Here is a 22,788-nt window from a genome sequence, read left to right on the forward strand (position 1 = left end):
TGTTTTCCCCAAAGTCTAGAATCCTATTATTATGTTGTATTGGGTAAACAGAAATTTTCTTACATACTAAGTTAGGTTTGGGGTATTTTATGAGGAAGGGTATCATGTCATTATTTTGAAATGCTTTTATATGGGATACTTCTAAAAGATCAGTAAGACTAAAGTTTGTGAGCTTTTCGTGATTAATTTCTTTGATATCAATTTTGTTCAGAATTACAGGATTTATTAAGTTAACCTTTGCTAATGTTATTAAGAATATTAAGTTTTCAAGATCATTTATTTAATTATATTTTCGGCCAAGATTATTTCAAATAGGTGACTTTTGTCCATTTCGTCTGATTTGTAAATTGCGTTTATTGATTTGGATAATTCGTTTAAACGTGTTTGTACTTTAGAATTTATTTCTACCTGATTACTCTCTGATTCAATTAATTGGTTCTGTTTAAATCTGACCTGTTCCCAGTCGTCGAAGTCTGGGTTACCTGAATTTGCTTTTAACGCTGATCCTAACATATAAATGCTCCGTGCATTTCTATGATGAACTCTACTTTATTCTACCACTACCCATCCGTCCGACATCCACGGTCAATATCCGTCTCATGTGGTCTTGTGTAAAAGTATCGATTGTAGTCTTTGTTTCGAGTGCGTAAAATTCATTTGAAGTAATATTTGTGGAGTGCCCAAGATACCCAAATTCGTCCCAGATTGTGACGTCTCCATTCATCACCGGTATGTAGTCCGAATGTAGTCATAGTCAGAATAAAAGTCCAAAGCATTAACCCAAAACAAGAAAGAAGGAAACAATAATCTTAATTTAAAATTAACTCTAGAAAAATTATTTTCAGTGCTTTATTTTAAATTTTCCTTATGGACCACCCTCCCTTTAATAAGAACTGTCGTCCCAAGGTCTGCCTCAATTATTTCTTCAGAGCATAGGGGAGACAGCTTATTCCCCAGGCGTTTATTTGATTTCAAGAAAAGTTTGTCGCCGACCTGATAACTTTTATAAATTCTGTCTTTGATTATCTGGTCTACGCTTTTCTGATGGGCCTGTTAAATTTTTGTGCTTATCTTCGTCTCAAATTCTGCTGATCTAGAGTGTATTATTTCTATAGGCGTTTTGTTAGTCACTGAATGGATGGTTCTAATGTATTTGCTTGTGGCTAGTAAGATAACCTCCGCGGTGTCGATCATTTGTTTCTAAATTTTTGGGCAACGCGCTATTTCAGCAAGGGTGCTGTGAAATCTTTCGACCTGTCCGTTCGAGGTGCTGTGTAAGGGGGGTGCATTCGCAATGTTAGTGTTGAAATTATTAAATAATATTGCTTTAATAGTCTCGCAGTTTAGTGATCTCTCATTATCAGAGTAAATTGTTTGTGTGTTAGGGAAAAAAAAGTACAATACTTAAAATTGGGTATTTTACATCCACGATAGCTCTTGATGCGATCGGCTGTACAATAGCGAACTTAGAAAATTTATCAATACATGTGAAGAAGAGTTTTCCATCTGTTGAAAATATGTCTATATGGAGGATTTCTCCTGAATAACAGGGGATTGACGTTTGGCCAACTGTTTGCCGTGTAGGGTGACGGGTGTACTTTGCCATAGAGCAAATTTTAAAATTTAGTGCTACCTCCGTTGCTAGCCGAAGCATTTTTCTGTTTTACATTTTCTTGAGCCGCTCGATGGGCTCTATTATGTTCTAACGTTACTTTTATCTTTTGTTCTGTTTGATCAGGAATTTCAGTTACTAGAAATTTGCAATCCTTGAATGTCGTCAAGGGAAATGCCTCGATTAGTTTATGCTACATAACAGCAAGAAGTTTGTAACATTTTGCTTGGCTGGTTTGTAGATAATATTGGCGTTGTGTTCATCAATAAAAGATTTCCAGCGTTATATTAGGTTGATGGTCTGTATAAATGTTGAATTTTCTTACCCCATACAATGCATAAAAGACTCGCTCATTGGTGGCGAAATGCATTTCATTGTCCCGGATTGTTCTAGAGATCCAAGTTGTTGGGCGATTTTCTTGCAACAGGCCATGTGCGGAAGCGTCCGTCCTTAGATCAAAAAGTTTGTTAAGATCGGGGTACGCTAAAACCACGTCTTCTGATGGTACAATTTTTTTAGGTTTTTCAAAATTCTAATTGTTTGGGTTATAACTCAATTTTAATTTTTCTTGATTGGTTAGCGCTGACTTTACCATTTTCGCCTTTTAAGATCTCCGTTAAGGGTCTTGCGATTGTGGCAAAGCTTTTTATAAAACACCTATAATAGCTGTAGATACCCAAAAATGATTTAAGGCTATAAAGTGACGTAGGTGGTTGAAAGGTTTCGATTGCCTTTATTTTATCAGGGGACCTTGTTAGTCCTGCGCATTTCTGCCAAAGAGCTAGTGGGATGGCTCTGAGGGCGCCGAGCTGAAGGCTACCGAACGGGTCGCAGGTTGCGGATAGCGAGCGCCCTGGTTCTCCAGGGTAGCTACGAATAAGCGTGTTAGTTGGACACGGCCCGGCTACCGCCAAGCCCCCAACACGAAGCGCAAATAAGTAGCCCCGGACAGTCAGCGGGTATCTGCGCCGTAGCAGTACCGACGTCGCGCTTGTGCTGCCGCCTCCGACAAATAGCTCCCCCTTCCCACACTCCTTGAACCTACCTCTTCCCTACCCACACAACTCATCTCACCCCGGGCTGTACTAAGGTGTCACTCGTACCGTGCCGAGAGTCAATCTGGCTGGGAGCCCGAGTCATCAAATAACTCAGTCTCAAACGGTGAGCTCAGACAAGTGGCGACCGCCTGTTCTAAGTCAGCCTTACCCGGGTACGGCGGATCTCTGCCCGGGTGGACCTGTCCTTTCTCCGCAGCTCGTGGGATTTAACATGGAGAACTTAACAAATAAAAAACAAAAAGACTGCACCAGACAAGAGCCCGACACTCTTAAAAAGTCGGAAGTCGTAACCAACGACGATAGAAAGAGCAAGATCACGGCTCCGACCACCCCAGTCCATGTGACGTCTACCCCTGCCAAGGCCAGCGAACAACGCAGCCGGCTAAGCCCAACTCGCCATAGCGACAAGCCCAAGCCTTCCACCAGCGTAGGTGTGGCTAACCACAACCACTCCAACCTGAGGGGAGCGCTAAAGCCGGTCTCGTGGTGAGTACCAGGGCAAAGGAGTTTAAGAGGTTACCACCTAACCAGACAGGACCTCTTGAACGAAGGAAAGCTTTTAGGATCCTCAAACGGCTGGCCACCAATCCGATACGTGAGGATCAGACGTCAAAATTGGATTACCTGAAAATCCAAGAGGACATAGCCTGGGCAAAGGCAGTTATCCCAGACTTCGACATCGCTATGACTACCAGCAACAGCAACAGGCGAGAAAGGTCGATGGAGTCAGCTCAACCAGCGAGCAAGAAGGCTAAGGTAACAAACCGCGGCACATGGTCGAGATCCTTTGCGGAAGTGGTAAAGGATCTGAAGATCATTGGTGTCATCGACCAGAGCGATGAAGGCGGCAGGATCCCAAGAAACCAATGGGGTCTGATTAGACGGGCCCTTGCGTCAGTGGCCTTGAAAGTGCTGGACGAAAACCCAGGCCCGCCACCCGATTGCACAGATGCAGGGTGGTACCAGGGCAATGTTAAGTGGATCGCCTGCGAAGACAAGAGATCGGCAGCACTCTACAAGGCTGCAATTAACAAGGTCGGCAAGGTCTACCCCGGGGCCAAGCTGGCAGTTTGTGAGGCTGCAGACATCCCGTCTCGACCAAGAGCGAGGGTGTGGCTGCCGTCGGAACCATCGGAACCAGAGGCTATACTCAGCCTGCTGACCAGGTTCAACCCGAAACTTCCAACAGACGGTTGGAAGGTGGTCAAGGTGGAGAAAACCGAGCGCGTCACCATGAACGTGGTTATCCTCCTGAACCAGGCCTGCTTGGAGCCCCTCGCAGCCCAACAACACCGGGTGAACTACGGGTTCGATAAGGTGCAGCTACGAATCTACGACACCGATAAGTTAGCGGCAGACAACCTGGCTGCCTGTGCGTCGTACGAACCCCCGAGCAACGACGAACTAGAACATGAAGAGGCCACCCTCACCGGCTACGTGTCAACCGACTCGGAGCTGACAGAGAGCCTGAAGCAGCTGTGCACCTGTCTGGGCGCTCTGTTCTCCAGGACATAGCGGAGAAAGCGGAGGGTACCCAGCCCGACCCCAGTCCCAAAGATGGTGCAGTTTCTGCAAATTAACCTTCACCACAGCAAGGCAGCATCCGCTGCCCTCCTCACCCGCCTGGCAATAGGCAACATAGACGTAGTCCTCATTCAAGGGCCATGGATTGTTGGTAACAACATCTGTGGCTTATCAACCCCCCTATACAAGGTCTTTTACACCAAGGACAAGGGTAAAACCAGAACCTGCATTCTTACAAAGACACACCTTAATACATTTCTTATTCCACAGTTTAGCGAAGGCGACCTCACCACGGTCAGACTGGAGCTAAACGAACACACCCATCACACCATAGCATCATTCTATCTGGCTCACGACTACGAAGGGCCACTACCAAATACCACTACACTCGCTCATCTAAGGAACTCATCCTGGGTGGGGACGCTAACTCACACCACACACAATGAGGAAGTACAAACACCAACGAAAGAGGTGAGTTACTCTATGACTATCTCCTTCAATCAAATCTATTCATCTGCAACAAGGGTAATGACCCAACTTTCATCACTAAAAATAGGAGGGAAGTACTAGACATTACACTAATATCTGATCCCATGATGATGATGGGGAAGTACAAACACCAACGAGAGGGGTGAGTTACTCTATGACTATCTCCTTCAATCAAATCTATTCATCTGCAACAAGGGTAATCACCCAACTTTCATCACTAAAAATAGGAGGGAAGTACTAGACATTACACTAATATCTGATCCCCTTCTTAACCAGCTACAAGCGTGGAAGGTGGGGATCGAACACTCATTCTATGACCACCGATACATAGAATTTACAATAAGTCTAGACTGTCCTCCCGCCGAGAACATCACTAATCTAAGATTAACCAACTGGGGGTACTACAAAAATCTCCTCAACAGGAACCTACACGCTCCTCCGATACTGATATCTGCGGTGAGGCCTTAAAAAGGGCTTGCCCAAGCAGAACAGTCAAAACAAAGCACAAGCCCCCTTGGTGGAACGCAACCCTGGCGAACCTTAAAAGAGAGTGTAGAACTTACTTCAATAGAGCAAAATACAACAATAGCGAATCCTCTTGGAATTTATACCATACAAAACTAAGCCTATACAAAAAGGAAATTAGAATATCAAAATGAAGAGCTTGGGCTAACTTCTGCAGTAGCATAGAATCTACTGCGGAGGCATCCAGACTCAGAAGAACTCTAGCAAAAGCTCCAGCAACCATTGGCTATCTAAAAACCAATGCTGACAGCTGGACGGAAAACAGTCAGGAAACCCTTGAACTACTGTTAGACACCCACTTCCCTAAGAACACCCTGTAACGAACTGATTTTTGTGTCTGCTCGCACGAGATTCGTGCGGCTAGCTCAGAAGATTGTGCGTTCGTCCCACCAAATTTATATGACGTGATTGCCCGTAGATCAATGAGAAAACAAAGGGTTCAAATGGTAACAGTGGGATTTATTCTCGTGGTATTAGTACAGCGGGTGTGTGGCTGGGCTGTCTTCGGTATCTCTTGGCTCTGGTTCCGCCGGCTGCTGGCGCTCCTCTTTCTGGCTCCTCGACGCGTTGACTCGTCCTCCTCTGGATCCTGGGTCGCGGGACGCTCGTAGTGGCCGCCACTGCTTTCTTGCCGACGCGTTGCCTCGGGGTCGCTTGTTGCGCCTTAGACCCGCAGAGAGTTCGGCCTTGTGGGCTTAGGGAAGCGTCATCGTTCTCAGACTAGGGTAAACAAGCCAGGCCGACGCCTTTCGAGGCAATACCTGTCCCTTGCTCTGTCCCGGACGGTCCCGCTAGGTTCTTGCTCAGTTCGCGCTGACAGTCAAGGCTGCCGCCAGGAGGCTGTCTAGCGGTTCACTTCGCTTTACGCCTAGCGCAGACGAACGTTCCACCCGGCTTCACCCTAATGCGTGACGTCCGCGACGCTCCTGCGCTCCCCAATGAGCTCCGTCGCTGTCGATGTCCTCTGCGCTGTCTTCTGACCAGTATCTCGTTGTTCTGGCGCTCGGGGAGCTGGGCGGTCGCTGCTCGGGAACTTCGCCGGTAATCGCAGGGCTCTCCAGGCTGCCGCCTCTTGAAACCGCAAATCGATCTACCGCTCGTCCGTCACGCCAGGTCCTGCTTGGTCGGGCAAGGTACGCTGGGCCGCAGACAACTTTCCTCCCCAAGCTGACGGCTCTTCGTCGTAGGACTCTTTTGCTTGTCTCTGACAGACCCGCCGGGCGACTCGCCAGGGTGTGGTCGTGACAAAGTTAGAAAACAAACGCCTTGACTTAGCCGCGTGAAGCCTTCCAGAACTCAGCCACCTGTGTCTCAATTCGGAGATTCCTGATGTCCTAATCCCGAACGTCTCGACGTGGCGATCTTGCTCCTTGTATGCTTCCCACGGCGCTGCTTCCGACGACTCGCTTGGTTGTAGCTCCCTCGTAGATTATTTGCTTGACTGACTGTTTATTTGGTACTTTAACTGATCTTGAAGGTTTGACTCCTCGTGATCCACTGATCCAGTTGCCAGCGCTCTGCGGCCTTATATAGGGCCTCCGGGAACCGTTATTTCCCTTTCGCGCACGGCCCGCTGGATCTCTCCACTCTGGGTCCAAAGTTCGTGCCTCCTGGATGACCCACTTGTCCTTCACGTACCGCTTCCAATAGATGCTCCGCCCACTGCTGCAGTCCCGCTGTTTCCCCTGATGCTTGTGGCACGCCTGTGTGCCGCTCCACTGCCGAGATGTGACACTTCCTCTCCCGGTCCAAAGTTCACGGGAGAGTCCAAAGTCCCGTGGAGTTCCGTTATCCTGTTTGCCCGCGAAGTCTCCATTCTCTCTCGTTCTCCATGCTTGGTCTCCAAACTCTCTCGCTCTCCGTCCTTGGTCTCTAAACTCTCTCGATCTCCATCCTTGGTCTCCAAACTCTCTCGCTCTCTATCCTTGGTCTCCAAACTCTCTCGTTCTCCATCCAAGTCTCCAAACTCTCCTCGCCGCGCCGTTACTACGCGAATTCGCCGCGTAACTGGTAAGCGGCCGGCCATCTGCTGCTGCTTCTATTTGTGGGGAGTTATTCAACTCCTCACAACCCATGTAGTGGAGGACCTCCACATAGAGGAGAATTTATCCCTTCAAATCACTTGGCCCAGATGGGTTCTTCCCGGCCCAGCTACAACGGACACTAGATATGTCCCTACCCTGGCTGACAGCCATCTTCCACGGCTGCCTTGCTCTAAACCATATTCCAACAAGGTGGCTGGACGTTAAGGTAATTTTTACACCGAAAGCCGGCAAGCCCTCCCACACCAACCCAAAGGACTTCCGCCCGATTAGTCTCTCTTCCTTCTTGTTGAAGACCCTGGAAAGACTAATTGACACCCATATCAGACAAACCATCGACCATAGCCTACTCTCTGACGCATAGCATGCGTACCGTAAGGGTAGATCAACCGATATCGCCCTCCACTCTCTAGTGTACAGTATAGAGAGAGGTTTCCGCAATAAGGAATACTCTCTTGCAGCGTTTCTAGACATAGAAGGCGCCTTTAACAACGTCACCCCAACGGCGATTACTGGTGCTCTGACTGAACTGGGCATTGAGCGGACCATAGTGGGACTCATACACACCGTGTACTCCACTATGGGATCGGCCCACTCGACCAGGAACGTCGGTAGAGGAACCCCACAAGGGGGCGTACTATCACCTCTTCTATGGGTTTTAGTGGTCAACAAACTGCTATCACTTCTAGAAAAGGTGGGCACAAAAGTGGTAGCCTACGCGGATGATAATGGATACAGCCCTATCCACCCTCTCCCGGTGGACGACTGGCTGTGGACTGGGAGTTAACCCAGAAAAGACCGAACTAGTTCTCTTTACAAGGAAGTATAAGGTACCAATTCTAGTTCCCCCAAAACTACACCAAACGCGCCTAACATTTAGCAACCAAGCAAAGTACCTAGGTGTCATCCTTGACAAAAAGCTCCTCTGGACAGATAACATCCTAGATCGCACACTCAAAGCGGCCATAGCCCTCTTCGCTTGTAAAAAAGCCATAGGGAGGAAGTGGGGTTTCTCCCCCATGATAGTTCACTGGCTATATACTGCAATAGTCAGGCCCATTCTCCTCTACGGAAACATCGTTTGGTGGCCTTCTCTAGATAAGAACTGCAACCGCCGGATCCTTCACAAGATCCAAAGAAGCGCAGAGCTCTGCATCAGTGGGGCACTTCGCACTACCGCCAATGAGGCACTAAACACAATTCTCGATCTCCAACCCCTGGACCTACTTGCCAAAAGCTGGGCATCTGCAACAGCGCTGAGGCTCCGTGAAGCAGCGGCATGGACAACAGGCTCCACGGGTCACTCCAATATCCTATCAAAACATTCACCCCTACCACGTAATACAGACTACGTCCCAGTCAACTTCGAAAGAAGATGCAAGATCTATATACCCACCCGTACAGACTGGGACAACCTCCCACATCAACTTGTAAACGCCGTCAACATATACACGGACGGCTCCAAGCTTAACTCCCAAACAGGTGGGGGAGTCTTTTCTCCCGAACTAGACATAAAAGTCTCATTCCGCCTACCAGTAATCTACAGAGCTCATATTTACCGTCGTTAACAGAGAAAGCGGTTTTTTCTTTACCTAATTCTGCTAACTCGATTTGGTGGAAACCCGATTTAAGGTCCAATGTTGTAAAATACTGGGCCCTTCCCATGTTTGCAAGTATCGTAGAAATACTGGGAATAGGGTATCTGTCGTCAATCGTTTTTTGATTTATCCTTTTTTATCAACAACCCATACAGGATTGTTGTAGGGTGATCGTGACTTTCTGATAATACTGTCTGCTAGAAGTTGTTTGACCTCTGCATTGACAAAATATAATTCGCCCATTGGTTAAGGGTAAAGCTTAGAAAATACCGGCTCCCCGTCTGAGCGGAAAGTCGCAATCGTATTTATATTGTATGGCAGGGCTTGGTTAGGGTCTGCGAATGCCCCAGCCCTTTTAGTGATCATTAAACTAAATTCCTTGTTACGTGGGCATATTAGTGCCTGAGTCCTGACAGGGACTTGGGCCGAGGGAGAGGCGTCCGATGTTCAGGCACCATTTGCCGGCATAAGCTACGTCGTATTCGGGTCGTGGGATTTTGGTAAGCCTCTCTCCTCTCCAACATAACGAGAATAAATATTTAAAGTGCCTGGAAAATAATATTAGTCATAAAGTTCGTCAGTCGTCAGTCCACACTGCCACACAAGCTTAGCTGTCGCTTGAAGGCAATACGATCGGGCTGTGTTTTGGCAATATTCCCTCCCATCACACATTCGTGTGCCAATGGATCGTCGATCCCCTATTGTCAAGGTTGTCCGTCGAAAGTTATTTCGTTGTTCCTGACCTACTCCATTTCTCGCGTCAGCACACCCCCCTTGTTAGAGTTCTACAACACCATGGTTTCGAATTCTTTTTCACATTATAAATTTTTTTGGTAATATATATCGGCGTCCGCCGTGGATGAGTAACATAATGTTGGCTAGTTCATATGGAAATTAATTAATTGACAATTATTTGTCAGCGGAGAGTATCGAATTTATCACCTGTGAAGGTGCACACATCAGCAAAACGCTGACTATTCACGACTACAAACGTCGCTCTTGCAATTGTACATATAACAACAAGGCTGGTACTCACCGCTGAAAAGTTTACAGTAGCCAAGTGTTCTTGTAGGATACTGCACGAATATTAATATATGTATGTTTATAAGAAAGGAACCCTGTTCCGACAAACTTACCCCCACTTTAAATCCTGGGCGAAGAGATCTCGACGCTCCGGATCCTGGGCTTTGGAAAATATTATATTGGATATATATGTATAAGTATACGTGCACCAAAATACGGCTGTTCTTAAGTATACCAATTCACTTAAACACAAAATATATATATATGTGATGCCAGAGGCATGCGACTTCTTCAACGGCAAGTGGAAAGATTCGTCCTCTATAATTGTTTATCATGATTCGCACTTTGTCTATTGATTCGGTTGGCTTAAATATATTTCGATGCATGTTTTATTGCTTCCAATGCTTATTTTTGATTTTCTCTTGTCATCCAATTGTATTATTTGAGGATATTGGTCTTTGGTTATGCATGAGTTCACTTTAGCTTTGGTTGGCTCGATTAACACATTGATATTGAATTACTAATTTCTCCGACTTATGCTATTGGTCGCTATGCCTCTGAACGGATGGTTCCTACAGCTGAACAAATTTCAGGATCATGGGAATCACAAATACTGGGTCCGCAAATATCACAATATGTTGGAAATCGTTTTTATTGTTGATCCTCTTCATGTTCTTTGATGACAATGGCGCTTGTTCGACACATAAGATTCCTTCGAGCTGCAATTGTGTTCTCCTCAAGGGCTGTTGGATATGGTGGCTGGTCCTGGTGGCAGAAGACTCCGTGGACGACTGCCCCTGGAAAAGTCACCTTCCCTCGAAGTTGTCGGCTTCCGAACAGCAGTCAAAATCGTAGTCTTCTGCCTTGTCTCCCATTAGCTGCCAATACCATTTAGTGGCTGCTCCTGCCAACAGAAGATGGAATTCACGAAAGACTTGTTGGCGGCTGAGGTCATACAATTCTTGTAATCGGTCCACGCGGAACAGGAAACTTTCAACTGTCATGCCGCGTCCGCTTCCATCGAACTTTACGTTCCATATGTCTAATCTGACATCTTTTGATCTCGGTCCCTGAAACGATGAGTTCCGATCGATTTCTGGGTGCAGTTGGTGACTCGTCTCCCTTTCGTTTGTTCTGGACTGCCTGTGGGACGGGGTGTCCATCCGCCTGGGTGTTCTTAACCGGTGAATCTGGCTATTGAGCATGTCCTGTGTTACCGGTTCCAGAGGCGGAGCCTCTTGGTACCTCAAGAAACTGTCAGTGGGATTCGGAACAGTTCGGGGCGGCGAAGGCAGTCCCTTCTGTTCGGGTCACCCGGATGTCGGATACTGCAACTCTGTTATTTGTGCTTTCAGAGCTTCTATCTGGGCGCTAATACCACGCTGCATTTCGTTGCTCTGCCTCAAGAGCTCCATCAATCTTTGTTCCCGCCCCTAGGCAGCCTCTAAATTGTCCTCCTCATGCCTCTGAAATTGGGGAATCATACTTGATCTCCCCTTCGGCGGTCCTAGGGGTAGATTCTCCCCACCGCCCCAAACATAAATCAAAATATATATCCCTAACTAGGGGTGTTAGCCGCTTCTACGCAACTGGGTTCCGCTAAGCTAACATGCCCTTACTTTCCCTTTTTCTAGTCAGCTCCAATGTTCCAAAAGGAATGGCTGGGTTTAGATAAGGAATCTCTCCAAAAACCCCCTCCCGCCAGTCGTCGGTAAACAAGTTGTTTGTTGTTTCTCGGGCTCCACAACCGTCTCCTATTTCTCTGGACTCTAACCTAGCAAACGACCTGACCAACTAGCCTAATAAGTTGTGGGGCGTCGGCCAGAAAAACTAAAGATCGTCCACCGCCCAAATATGTCAAGGAAAACAGCAAAGACTCGAACCAAGAACAGTAGACCCGCACCGCAACTGCTAAATGCGTTACCGTAATGCTTGCGCTCCTGCTCCTTCTAGTCTCGAACCTATCAAACGACCTGACAAATGCATAGTACGTCGTGGGGCGTCGGCCAGAAAGCACCTTAAAATTGTATTTACGTTAATTTCAACAAATAGTCGGTCGGCACTTAGTTGTAGGTATAGTATTATAAAAAGGATAACTCATAGTTCTTGGTTTAAGGAAATTCTGGTAAATTTGCTCATGAACACAACAGGAAATTCTACGATTAAAAACTTTTCAAAGTCAGGGTCTATTCTGCGACAAAGTTCTGATTGAGTTGCCTCTCGTCGGTTACTAATTTAAAGACAAAAACAAATAAGTAGGTACGCGTACATTTAAAATTATTTAATCGCCCTGCTCTATAAAGCAATCAAATTACCTATGGCAAAAAAAGATGAAAGCTTTGCCATCCCTAGGTACATCCACTCCGATTCCGCAGGTACCAAGATTGTGGACCCTGGTAAAATTCCTTAAGGAATATGAAAAATCCTATCGTTGGGCGCCAATTCTGTTACGTGGGCCGAGGGAGAGGCGTCCGGCATAAGCTACGTCGTATTGGGGTCGTGGGATCTTGGTAAGCCTCTCTCCTCTCCAACATAACGAGAATAAATATTTAAAGTGCCTGAAAAATAATATTAGTCATAAGGTAGTCAGTCGTCAGTCCACACTGCCCCACAAGCTTAGCTGTCGCTTGATCGCAATACGATCGGGCTGTTTTTTACCCATATTCCCTCCCCCTCACACAATCGTGTGCCAATGGATCGTCGCGGGCCGTTATTTCGTTGTTCTTGACCTACTCCACTTCTCGCGTCAGCACACCCCCCTTGTTAGAGTTCTACAACACCATCGTCTCGAATTCTTTTTCACATTATAAATTTTTTTGGTAATATATATCGGCGTCCGCCGTGGATGAGTAACATAATGTTGGCAATTTATATGGAAAATAATTAATTGACAGTTATTTGTCAGCGGAGAGTATCGAATTTATCACCTGTGAAGGTGCACACATCAGCAAAACGCTGACTATTCACGACTACAAACGTCGCTCAGAGGGCTCTTGCAATTGTACATATAACAACAAGGCTGGTACTCACCGCTGAAAAGTTTACAGTAGCCAAGTGTTCTTGTAGGATACTGCACGAATATTACGGCTGTTCTTAAGTAAACCAATTCAATTAATCACAAAATATATATACATATTATGCCAGGGGCATGCGACTTCCTCAACGGCTAGTGGAAAGATTCGTCCTCTATAATTGTTTATCATGATTCGCACTTTGTCTATTGATTTGGTTGGCTTAAATATATTTCGATGCATGTTTTAATGCTTCCAATGCTTATTTTTGATTTTCTCTTGTCATCCAATTGCATTATTTGAGGATATTGGTCTTTGGTTATGCATGAGTTCACTTTAGCTTTGGTTGGCTCGATTAACACATTGATATTGAATTACTAATTTCTCCGACTTATGCTATTGGTCGCTATGCCTCTGAACGGATGGTTCCTACAGCTGAACAAATTTCAGGATCATGGGAATCACAAATACTGCGTCCGCAAACATCACAATATGTTAGAGGTCGTTTTTATTGTTGATCCTCTTCATGTTCTTTGATGACAATGGCGCTTGTTCGACACATAAGATTCCTTCGAGCTGCAATTGTGTTCTCCTCAAGGGCTGTTGGATATGGTGGCTGGTCCTGGTGGCAGAAGACTCCGTGGACGACTGCCCCTGGAAAAGTCACCTTCCCTCGAAGTTGTCGGCTTCCGAACAGCAGTCAAAATCGTAGTCTTCTGCCTTGTCTCCCATTAGCTGCCAATACCATTTAGTGGCTGCTCCTGCCAACAGAAGATGGAATTCACGAAAGACTTGTTGGCGGCTGAGGTCATACAATTCTTGTAATCGGTCCACGCGGAACAGGAAACTTTCAACTGTCATGCCGCGTCCGCTTCCATCGAACTTTACGTTCCATATGTCTAATCTGACATCTTTTGATCTCGGTCCCTGAAACGATGAGTTCCGATCGATTTCTGGGTGCAGTTGGTGACTCGTCTCCCTTTCGTTTGTTCTGGACTGCCTGTGGGACGGGGTGTCCATCCGCCTGGGTGTTCTTAACCGGTGAATCTGGCTATTGAGCATGTCCTGTGTTACCGGTTCCAGAGGCGGAGCCTCTTGGTACCTCAAGAAACTGTCAGTGGGATTCGGAACAGTTCGGGGCGGCGAAGGCAGTCCCTTCTGTTCGGGTCACCCGGATGTCGGATACTGCAACTCTGTTATTTGTGCTTTCAGAGCTTCTATCTGGGCGCTAATACCACGCTGCATTTCGTTGCTCTGCCTCAAGAGCTCCATCAATCTTTGTTCCCGCCCCTAGGCAGCCTCTAAATTGTCCTCCTCATGCCTCTGAAATTGGGGAATCATACTTGATCTCCCCTTCGGCGGTCCTAGGGGTAGATTCTCCCCACCGCCCCAAACATAAATCAAAATATATATCCCTAACTAGGGGTGTTAGCCGCTTCTACGCAACTGGGTTCCGCTAAGCTAACATGCCCTTACTTTCCCTTTTTCTAGTCAGCTCCAATGTTCCAAAAGGAATGGCTGGGTTTAGATAAGGAATCTCTCCAAAAACCCCCTCCCGCCAGTCGTCGGTAAACAAGTTGTTTGTTGTTTCTCGGGCTCCACAACCGTCTCCTATTTCTCTGGACTCTAACCTAGCAAACGACCTGACCAACTAGCCTAATAAGTTGTGGGGCGTCGGCCAGAAAAACTAAAGATCGTCCACCGCCCAAATATGTCAAGGAAAACAGCAAAGACTCGAACCAAGAACAGTAGACCCGCACCGCAACTGCTAAATGCGTTACCGTAATGCTTGCGCTCCTGCTCCTTCTAGTCTCGAACCTATCAAACGACCTGACAAATGCATAGTACGTCGTGGGGCGTCGGCCAGAAAGCACCTTAAAATTGTATTTACGTTAATTTCAACAAATAGTCGGTCGGCACTTAGTTGTAGGTATAGTATTATAAAAAGGATAACTCATAGTTCTTGGTTTAAGGAAATTCTGGTAAATTTGCTCATGAACACAACAGGAAATTCTACGATTAAAAACTTTTCAAAGTCAGGGTCTATTCTGCGACAAAGTTCTGATTGAGTTGCCTCTCGTCGGTTACTAATTTAAAGACAAAAACAAATAAGTAGGTACGCGTACATTTAAAATTATTTAATCGCCCTGCTCTATAAAGCAATCAAATTACCTATGGCAAAAAAAGATGAAAGCTTTGCCATCCCTAGGTACATCCACTCCGATTCCGCAGGTACCAAGATTGTGGACCCTGGTAAAATTCCTTAAGGAATATGAAAAATCCTATCGTTGGGCGCCAATTCTGTTACGTGGGCCGAGGGAGAGGCGTCCGGCATAAGCTACGTCGTATTGGGGTCGTGGGATCTTGGTAAGCCTCTCTCCTCTCCAACATAACGATAATAAATATTTAAAGTGCCTGAAAAATAATATTAGTCATAAGGTAGTCAGTCGTCAGTCCACACTGCCCCACAAGCTTAGCTGTCGCTTGATCGCAATACGATCGGGCTGTTTTTTACCCATATTCCCTCCCCCTCACACAATCGTGTGCCAATGGATCGTCGCGGGCCGTTATTTCGTTGTTCTTGACCTACTCCACTTCTCGCGTCAGCACACCCCCCTTGTTAGAGTTCTACAACACCATCGTCTCGAATTCTTTTTCACATTATAAATTTTTTTGGTAATATATATCGGCGTCCGCCGTGGATGAGTAACATAATGTTGGCTAGTGTTCGGAGCAGATCGCCTGCGCCTAGTCATGCGCGCATAGGTGTACGACGGCACCTGCATCGCTCTCTGCTTATCTTTCGCCTTCTTTCTTATACCCATAAAGCTGTCGCTTATCTATTCAGCAACTACTTTGTAAGCCTGCATATGTCTATATGAAGATCTTGGAGCCAAGCTTTTTACACATTCACAGTCCGTCTGCCGCTCCGAATAAACGCTATACATTTTAATATAACCTATTCGTGCGTTATTAATTATAAATAAAGGGTGGCATATTTGTTGTCTTCCCCATAAACATTTGGTGACCCCGACGTGATTGCAGTTTTAATCGGAGTCTGCAGCTCGGTCTCGCGATTGTTTAATATAGTTTAAACAAACGCTTTGTTTCGCTGTCGTTATCGTGCATTCGGGCACAAACATACGAACATACTTACATACATAAGTGCATATAAAAGTGCAAAGCCGGCCGTTTGATTTTTTGTACATTTTGCGCTGTGAAAAAGCACCAAATTTGTGTTGTGCAAATAATTCTTAACAAAGTGAATCGCATTTAATCTTTGTTAATAGCGCATATTACATATATACATGTACATATAGCCATACATACATTCGTTTGCCAGTTACATAATCCGCTGTTGCTAGGCAGGCAATTTATCGGCAAGAACAACAACAACAAAGTTAAAGGTTCCGTTGCATCTCGGCGACGCTTGTTAACCTTCACGTTTTCGCGGTAAAGGGTATACGGTGTTTTGTGCCTCTAACGCGGTCGGACATTTTACTTTACTTCATTTTCATTTCATTTTTTTTCTTTTTCGTGATTGAAAAATGTCTGATACGGAAAACTCGGTTCGGGCTCAAAATGAATCCACAAGTGACGTCGACTACTACCGAGTCAAAGCCCAATCTATTTTGCGGCAAATGAGCTCGATGAAATGCTATTTAAACGCTGATGCGGTTAATCAGTTTGACGAATCTGATTTGCTAGCGCGAATGGAATGGATCAATTCCTTAAACCAGGCATTTGATTCTGCGCAGACATCGTTGGAAAGACTGGACTTTGCAGAGATCTCGAGCGACCATCGGATTGAATTTGCTGAAGTCTTCATGGATGTGAAGGCGAAACTAAGCCGAGGCTTGGCGGCTCATCGCAAGTCACAATTGCCGGCTTCAACCGCTGCAAATTCAACATCTATTGACATAACTAATAATGCGGATCTTTCTTTTCGATCTAGAAAGCCTCGGTTGCCAAATTTGGAAATTGCTCGTTTTCATGGATCCTACTCTGAGTGGCCGGATTTTCTTGCGACTTTCACTACGGTCATCGGAAATGATGATGAGCTAAGCGACATTGAAAAATTACAATATTTGCGTTCGAGTTTGGGCGGCGTGGCTCTGGAAACCATACGATCGCTCGAACCCTCGAATGCTAATTTTAAAAAGGCTATGAATTTGCTGGTTAATCGATTTGATAATAAAGTTTTACACTTTCAGGCACATGTTCAGGCAATATTCGGTTTAAAGGGTGTCGAGAAGGGATCTTCGAAAGGTCTTCGGGAGCTGAGCGATTGCATGAATTCGCATCTGCGAGCAATTCGAACCCTGGCCAATACGCAACAAATTTTGGATGGACTTTTAATTCACATCGTCACTCGGAAACTGGATCAGAGGACGCGGGAAAAATGGGAAGAGGATTTGTCAATCACTGAGCTGTCTACCTGGGATGCTATGGAGTCGTTTTTGGAAAAGAGGTGCAGGATGATGGAAAACTTGGATCAAGCCTTGGTAACTCAAACACCAGGCCAGCAGGTGGGAAAAAACTTGCACAAATATAACCAAAATACACTTATTGCATCTGCTACTAACTCAAATCATTTGACATGCTTATTTTGCGATGCACGGGATCATTATTTGCCAAAGTGTCCTCGATTTTTAAATTTGAGTCCGAATCTTCGATATAGAGAAGCAAAGAAGTTGCACCTTTGCCTCAACTGTTTGCGCAAGGGGCATAGTTTGCAGCAATGCAAGTCGACTCACTGCAAGTATTGTCGCATGAAGCATCATTCATTATTACACATGAACCATGACCCATCCGCAACATCAACCTCATTTTCATCTCCATCATGCGATCCATCCTCGAGCTCTCAGCCATTACCATCTACTTCATCAGCATTAGTATCATGTTCGCATACATCATCGCATCCTGATCATCATTTACCAAGCCCTCCACCCAAAGCCTTAAATGTTTTGCCGATCGACTACGTGTTGCTTCCAACTGCTATTATCTACGTCAGAAATAGAATTGGAGCATTTATGCCTTGCCGAGCAATTTTAGATTCGGCCTCCCAGCTAAACTTCATAACCTCTCGCTTAGCCAACCAACTAAACTTGAATCACAGAAGATCGCAAACGTCGATTTCTGGGATAGGAGAATCTTCCATGATCTCTGATAAGACTGTCGATATTCTTGTGCAATCACGGGATGCAAGCTATCGAGCGGCATTCACAGCGGTTGTGACTCACAGTATTACTGATTATCAACCCCATTTCAATATAAATGCAACATCGTGGAGGATACCGCAAAACATTTCACTCGCTGACCCTAATTTCAATCAATCACAACGAATTGACCTTTTACTCGGCGCTGGGTTGTTTTTCGAAATAATTTCTATGGGACAAATTCATTTGGATAGGGCTTTGCCAACTCTTCAGAACACCAAGCTTGGTTGGATAGTCTCTGGAGGGTTATCATCGAACATGCCAACTCATAAGTCGGTTTTACAAGCCAGCATCAAGGACCCAGCTGATTATTCCGATGACACACTTTCCGCCATTGTAAAGCGATTTTGGGAAATTGAGGACTTCACTTCGTCTAAGCCATCTTTATTGCCGGAAGACTTGCGATGTGAGCAACTTTTTACTGAAAATTGCATTCGACTTGGAAACGGCCAATACTCTGTTCGTCTCTTGACCACTTCCGGATTCGAATCTTTAGGTGATTCTTATTGCTTGGCTCGTCGTCGTTTCAAGAGTTTGGAAGCTAAATTAGATAGAAACCCAGCCCTGAAAGCTCAGTATTCAGCATTTTTGAGGGAGTATATCGACCTAGGTCACATGTCTCTTGTAACTAAGGAACCGCCAGAAACACAATTCTTTTTGCCCCATCATTGCGTACATAAGCAGGAAAGCACGAGTACGAAGCTTCGTGTCGTTTTTGATGGATCTGCTAAAACAACTTCTGGTAGCTCTCTGAACGACTTACTTCTGGCAGGACCAACAATTCAACAAAAAATCTTCAATATACTGCTTCGCTTTCGATTTTTTAAAGTTGCCCTTTGTGGAGATATCTGCAAGATGTACCGTTGCGTGCGTGTTTCGTACCCGGATGATTTCTTGCAGTGCATCGTTTGGAGAGAGAGCTCCAGGAAAGAATTGAGTGTTTTTAAATTGAACACGGTGACTTACGGAACCAAGCCAGCTGCCTTCTTGGCTATAAGGGCCATGCATCAACTCTCTTACGATGAGGAGGAATCATTTCCTATTGGAGCAAAAATTGTTCGTAGAGATTTCTATGTGGATGATTTAATATCTGGTGGGGACTCAGTTGAGGAGGTGAGAGAAATTCGTCGTCAGGTGAAGGAATTACTGTCGCGAGGCCACTTTCCAATTCGCAAATGGTGTTCGAATGAGTCAGCAGCCCTGAAGGGAGAGTCTGAATGCGACAAGGAGCAGTTAATCAAATTTCACGATGGATCGGATGTCGCCAAGGCATTGGGACTAGTCTGGGATCCATCTTCTGATCAGCTCCTATTTCATTTTTCTCAACTGCCAATCAATCAACGACCCACTAAGCGGGTTGCATTGTCGACGATTGCCAAATTCTATGATCCACTCGGTTTAATAACTCCTATTATCACAAAATCTAAGATTTTTCTGCAATCTCTATGGAGTGCGAACGTGGATTGGGATGATGCACTGCCAGAGCCCATTCTTTCGTCATGGGGGGAGTTGACCTCACAGTTATCGGTCGTACAGAACTTAAAATTCCCACGATTCGTACTGCAACCAAGGGCTTCCATTGAGTTGCATGGATTCTGCGATGCTAGCATGTCAGCTTATGGAGCGTGTCTATACTTGCGATCGGAGACCAATGGAGAATCGAAAGTCCATCTGCTCTGTGCCAAGTCAAGGGTAGCTCCATTGAAGGCCTTAACAATTCCAAGATTAGAACTTTCCGCAGCGCTTTTATTGGCTGAGCTAATCGTAAACGCCAAGGAAGCCATAGATTTCGATTGCACCTTTCATTGCTGGTCGGACTCGTCCATTGTGTTGGCGTGGATTCGGCAACCTCCGAGGGAGTTTAACGTTTTCGTATCAAACAGAATCGCGAAAATTCAGGAGATGACGAAAGACATGTCTTGGCATCACGTTCCTACAAACTTGAACCCGGCAGACGTCGTATCGCGAGGATGTACCCCAAGAGAATTGTTGGAACATTCCCTTTGGGCTAACGGGCCTCCATTCCTTCTGCAAAGCTCGTCAAATTGGCCGTCCCTGCTAGACTCAGTAAAGGATCTTCCAGAGCGCCGTTCTGTGGCTCTAATTGGGGCCGTTTGCATAAACAGTTCATCAAACTGCAAATTCCTCAACTCTTTCGATAAGTTGCAGCGCGTATTTGCATACATTTATCGATTCATTTCAAATTGCAGAGCCAAATCTGCGCCGTTAAAAGGTCGACTTTCGGTGGAGGAGATCAACTCTGGAACTGTACTTCTTCTGAGGAGCATCCAACAGGTTAACTTGGCGAAGGAGTATGGATCTCTTAGCCAGGGCAAGCCGTTTCCACAGAAAAGCAAGCTGGTTTCGCTTAGACCTATACTCGGCTCCGATGGGTTACTTCGCGTGGGTGGAAGGCTTCAGAACGCAAACTTGGACTACGACACGAGGCATCCGATACTGTTGCCCAAGGATCATCCAGTCACCAAGGCGATCATCGTTTATTATCATGAGAAATATTTGCATGGAGGATCGCAGGCGCTGCTTGCCGCATTACGGCAAAGGTACTGGCCGATTGGAGGCCGCAAGTTCGTCGCCAGCGTTATCAACAAATGCGTCCGATGTTTCCGAATGAAGCCTGTTACTTGGGAGCACGTCATGGGTAGCCTTCCAGCAAATAGAGTGCAGCCTAATCCAGCTTTTCATACCACAGGAGTGGACTATTGTGGGCCATTCTATCATAAAGCAGAGGCCAGAAATAAGGCACCCCACAAGTGCTATATCGCCGTCTTTGTCTGTTTTTCTACGAAGGCTGCTCATTTGGAAGTGGTCCAGGATCTCACGACGGATTCTTTCATCGCAGCGCTGAGGAGATTCATCAGCCTTAGAGGCAGTCCGCGTACCATTTGGAGCGACAATGCTACAAACTTTGTCGGTGCAAAGAGAGAGCTTGCCGAGCTGAAAGAGCTCTTTTTGAGCGAGCAGCACACAGCATCGATATCTTCCGTCTGTTTAGCTGATGGGATCGATTGGAAGTTCATCCCTCCGCGTGCCCCGCACTTCGGTGGTTTATGGGAGGCCGCTGTGAAGTCAGCTAAATTTCACTTCTACAGAGTCGTCGGTGCATCCATCTTAGCCATCGATGAATTAAGAACTCTTGCATATGAGATTTCTGCCATCCTTAACTCCCGTCCACTCTGTCCAATTTCAGAAAATGCTGAAAGCCTTGAGGTGCTAACACCGGCGCATTTCCTGAAGGGTTCCAGCTACACTAAGTTTCCTGAGCCTGGCATTACTCATCTCCGCGAAGACCGCCTCAGCAGATGGCAGCGGGTTACCCAGATGCAGCAACATTTCTGGAAAAGGTGGAGCAGCGAGTATTTGTCCCTACTTCAAGAGAGGAGCAAGTGGCGCGTCGAAACGTCTAACATCAAGGTTGGACGCATAGTTTTGCTTAAGGAGGACAACGTTCCACCCTTGAGATGGCAGCTTGGGTGCATCCAAGAAGTCATACCCGGCGGGGACGGAGTCATCAGAGTAGCTATGGTCCGTACAGCTACGGGTCTGATCAAGAGAGCCGTCGCCAAGCTAGCCGTTCTGCCCATCGATTCCGAGATAGTTGGAACCTTACCTCTTCCAACGGGGGGAGTATGTTCGGAGCAGATCGCCTGCGCCTAGTCATGCGCGCATAGGTGTACGACGGCACCTGCATCGCTCTCTGCTTATCTTTCGCCTTCTTTCTTATACCCATAAAGCTGTCGCTTATCTATTCAGCAACTACTTTGTAAGCCTGCATATGTCTATATGAAGATCTTGGAGCCAAGCTTTTTACACATTCACAGTCCGTCTGCCGCTCCGAATAAACGCTATACATTTTAATATAACCTATTCGTGCGTTATTAATTATAAATATAAGGGTGGCATATTTGTTGTCTTCCCCATAAACATTCATATGGAAATTAATTAATTGACAGTTATTTGTCAGCGGAGAGTATCGAATTTATCACCTGTGAAGGTGCACACATCAGCAAAACGCTGACTATTCACGACTACAAACGTCGCTCAGAGGGCTCTTGCAATTGTACATATAACAACAAGGCTGGTACTCACCGCTGAAAAGTTTTCAGTAGCCAAGTGTTATTGTAGGATACTGCACGAATATTACGGCTGTTCTTAAGTATACCAATTCAATTAATCACAAAATATATATACATATTATGCCAGAGGCATGCGACTTCCTCAACGGCTAGTGGAAAGATTCGTCCTCTATAATTGTTTATCATGATTCGCACTTTGTCTATTGATTCGGTTGGCTTAAATATATTTCGATGCATGTTTTAATGCTTCCAATGCTTATTTTTGATTTTCTCTTGTCATCCAATTGTATTATTTGAGGATATTGGTCTTTGGTTATGCATGAGTTCACTTTAGCTTTGGTTGGCTCGATTAACACATTGATATTGAATCACTAATTTCTCCGTCTTATGCTATTGATCGCTACGCCTCTGAACGGATGGCTCCTGCAGCTGAACAAATTTCAGGAGCATGGGAATCACGGATACTGCGTCCGCAAACATCACAATATGTCGGAGGTCGTTTTTATTGTTGATCCTCTTCACGTTCTTTGATGACAATGGCGGCGCTTGTTCGACACAAGATTCCTTTAAGCTGCAATTGTGTTCTCCTCAAG

The 22,788-nt window shown here is 45.8% G+C and overlaps 1 protein-coding gene across 1 annotated transcript; it reads left to right on the plus strand.

The window, feature by feature from the left end:
• Window positions 1-1,789: 1,789 nt before the first annotated feature.
• LOC139355019 (uncharacterized) lies at window positions 1,790-4,825 on the plus strand. Its single transcript, XM_070999298.1, has 3 exons — window positions 1,790-4,405; window positions 4,465-4,665; window positions 4,751-4,825. Exon 1 carries the CDS (start codon window positions 3,355-3,357, stop codon window positions 4,183-4,185), a length of 831 nt encoding a protein of 276 aa, XP_070855399.1. The 5' UTR covers window positions 1,790-3,354; the 3' UTR covers window positions 4,186-4,405; window positions 4,465-4,665; window positions 4,751-4,825.
• The last annotated feature ends 17,963 nt before the right edge of the window (window positions 4,826-22,788 follow it).

The sequence above is a fragment of the Drosophila suzukii genome, unplaced genomic scaffold (genome assembly GCF_043229965.1).
Source record: "Drosophila suzukii unplaced genomic scaffold, CBGP_Dsuzu_IsoJpt1.0 scf_6, whole genome shotgun sequence".
Lineage (NCBI taxonomy): Eukaryota > Metazoa > Arthropoda > Insecta > Diptera > Drosophilidae > Drosophila > Drosophila suzukii.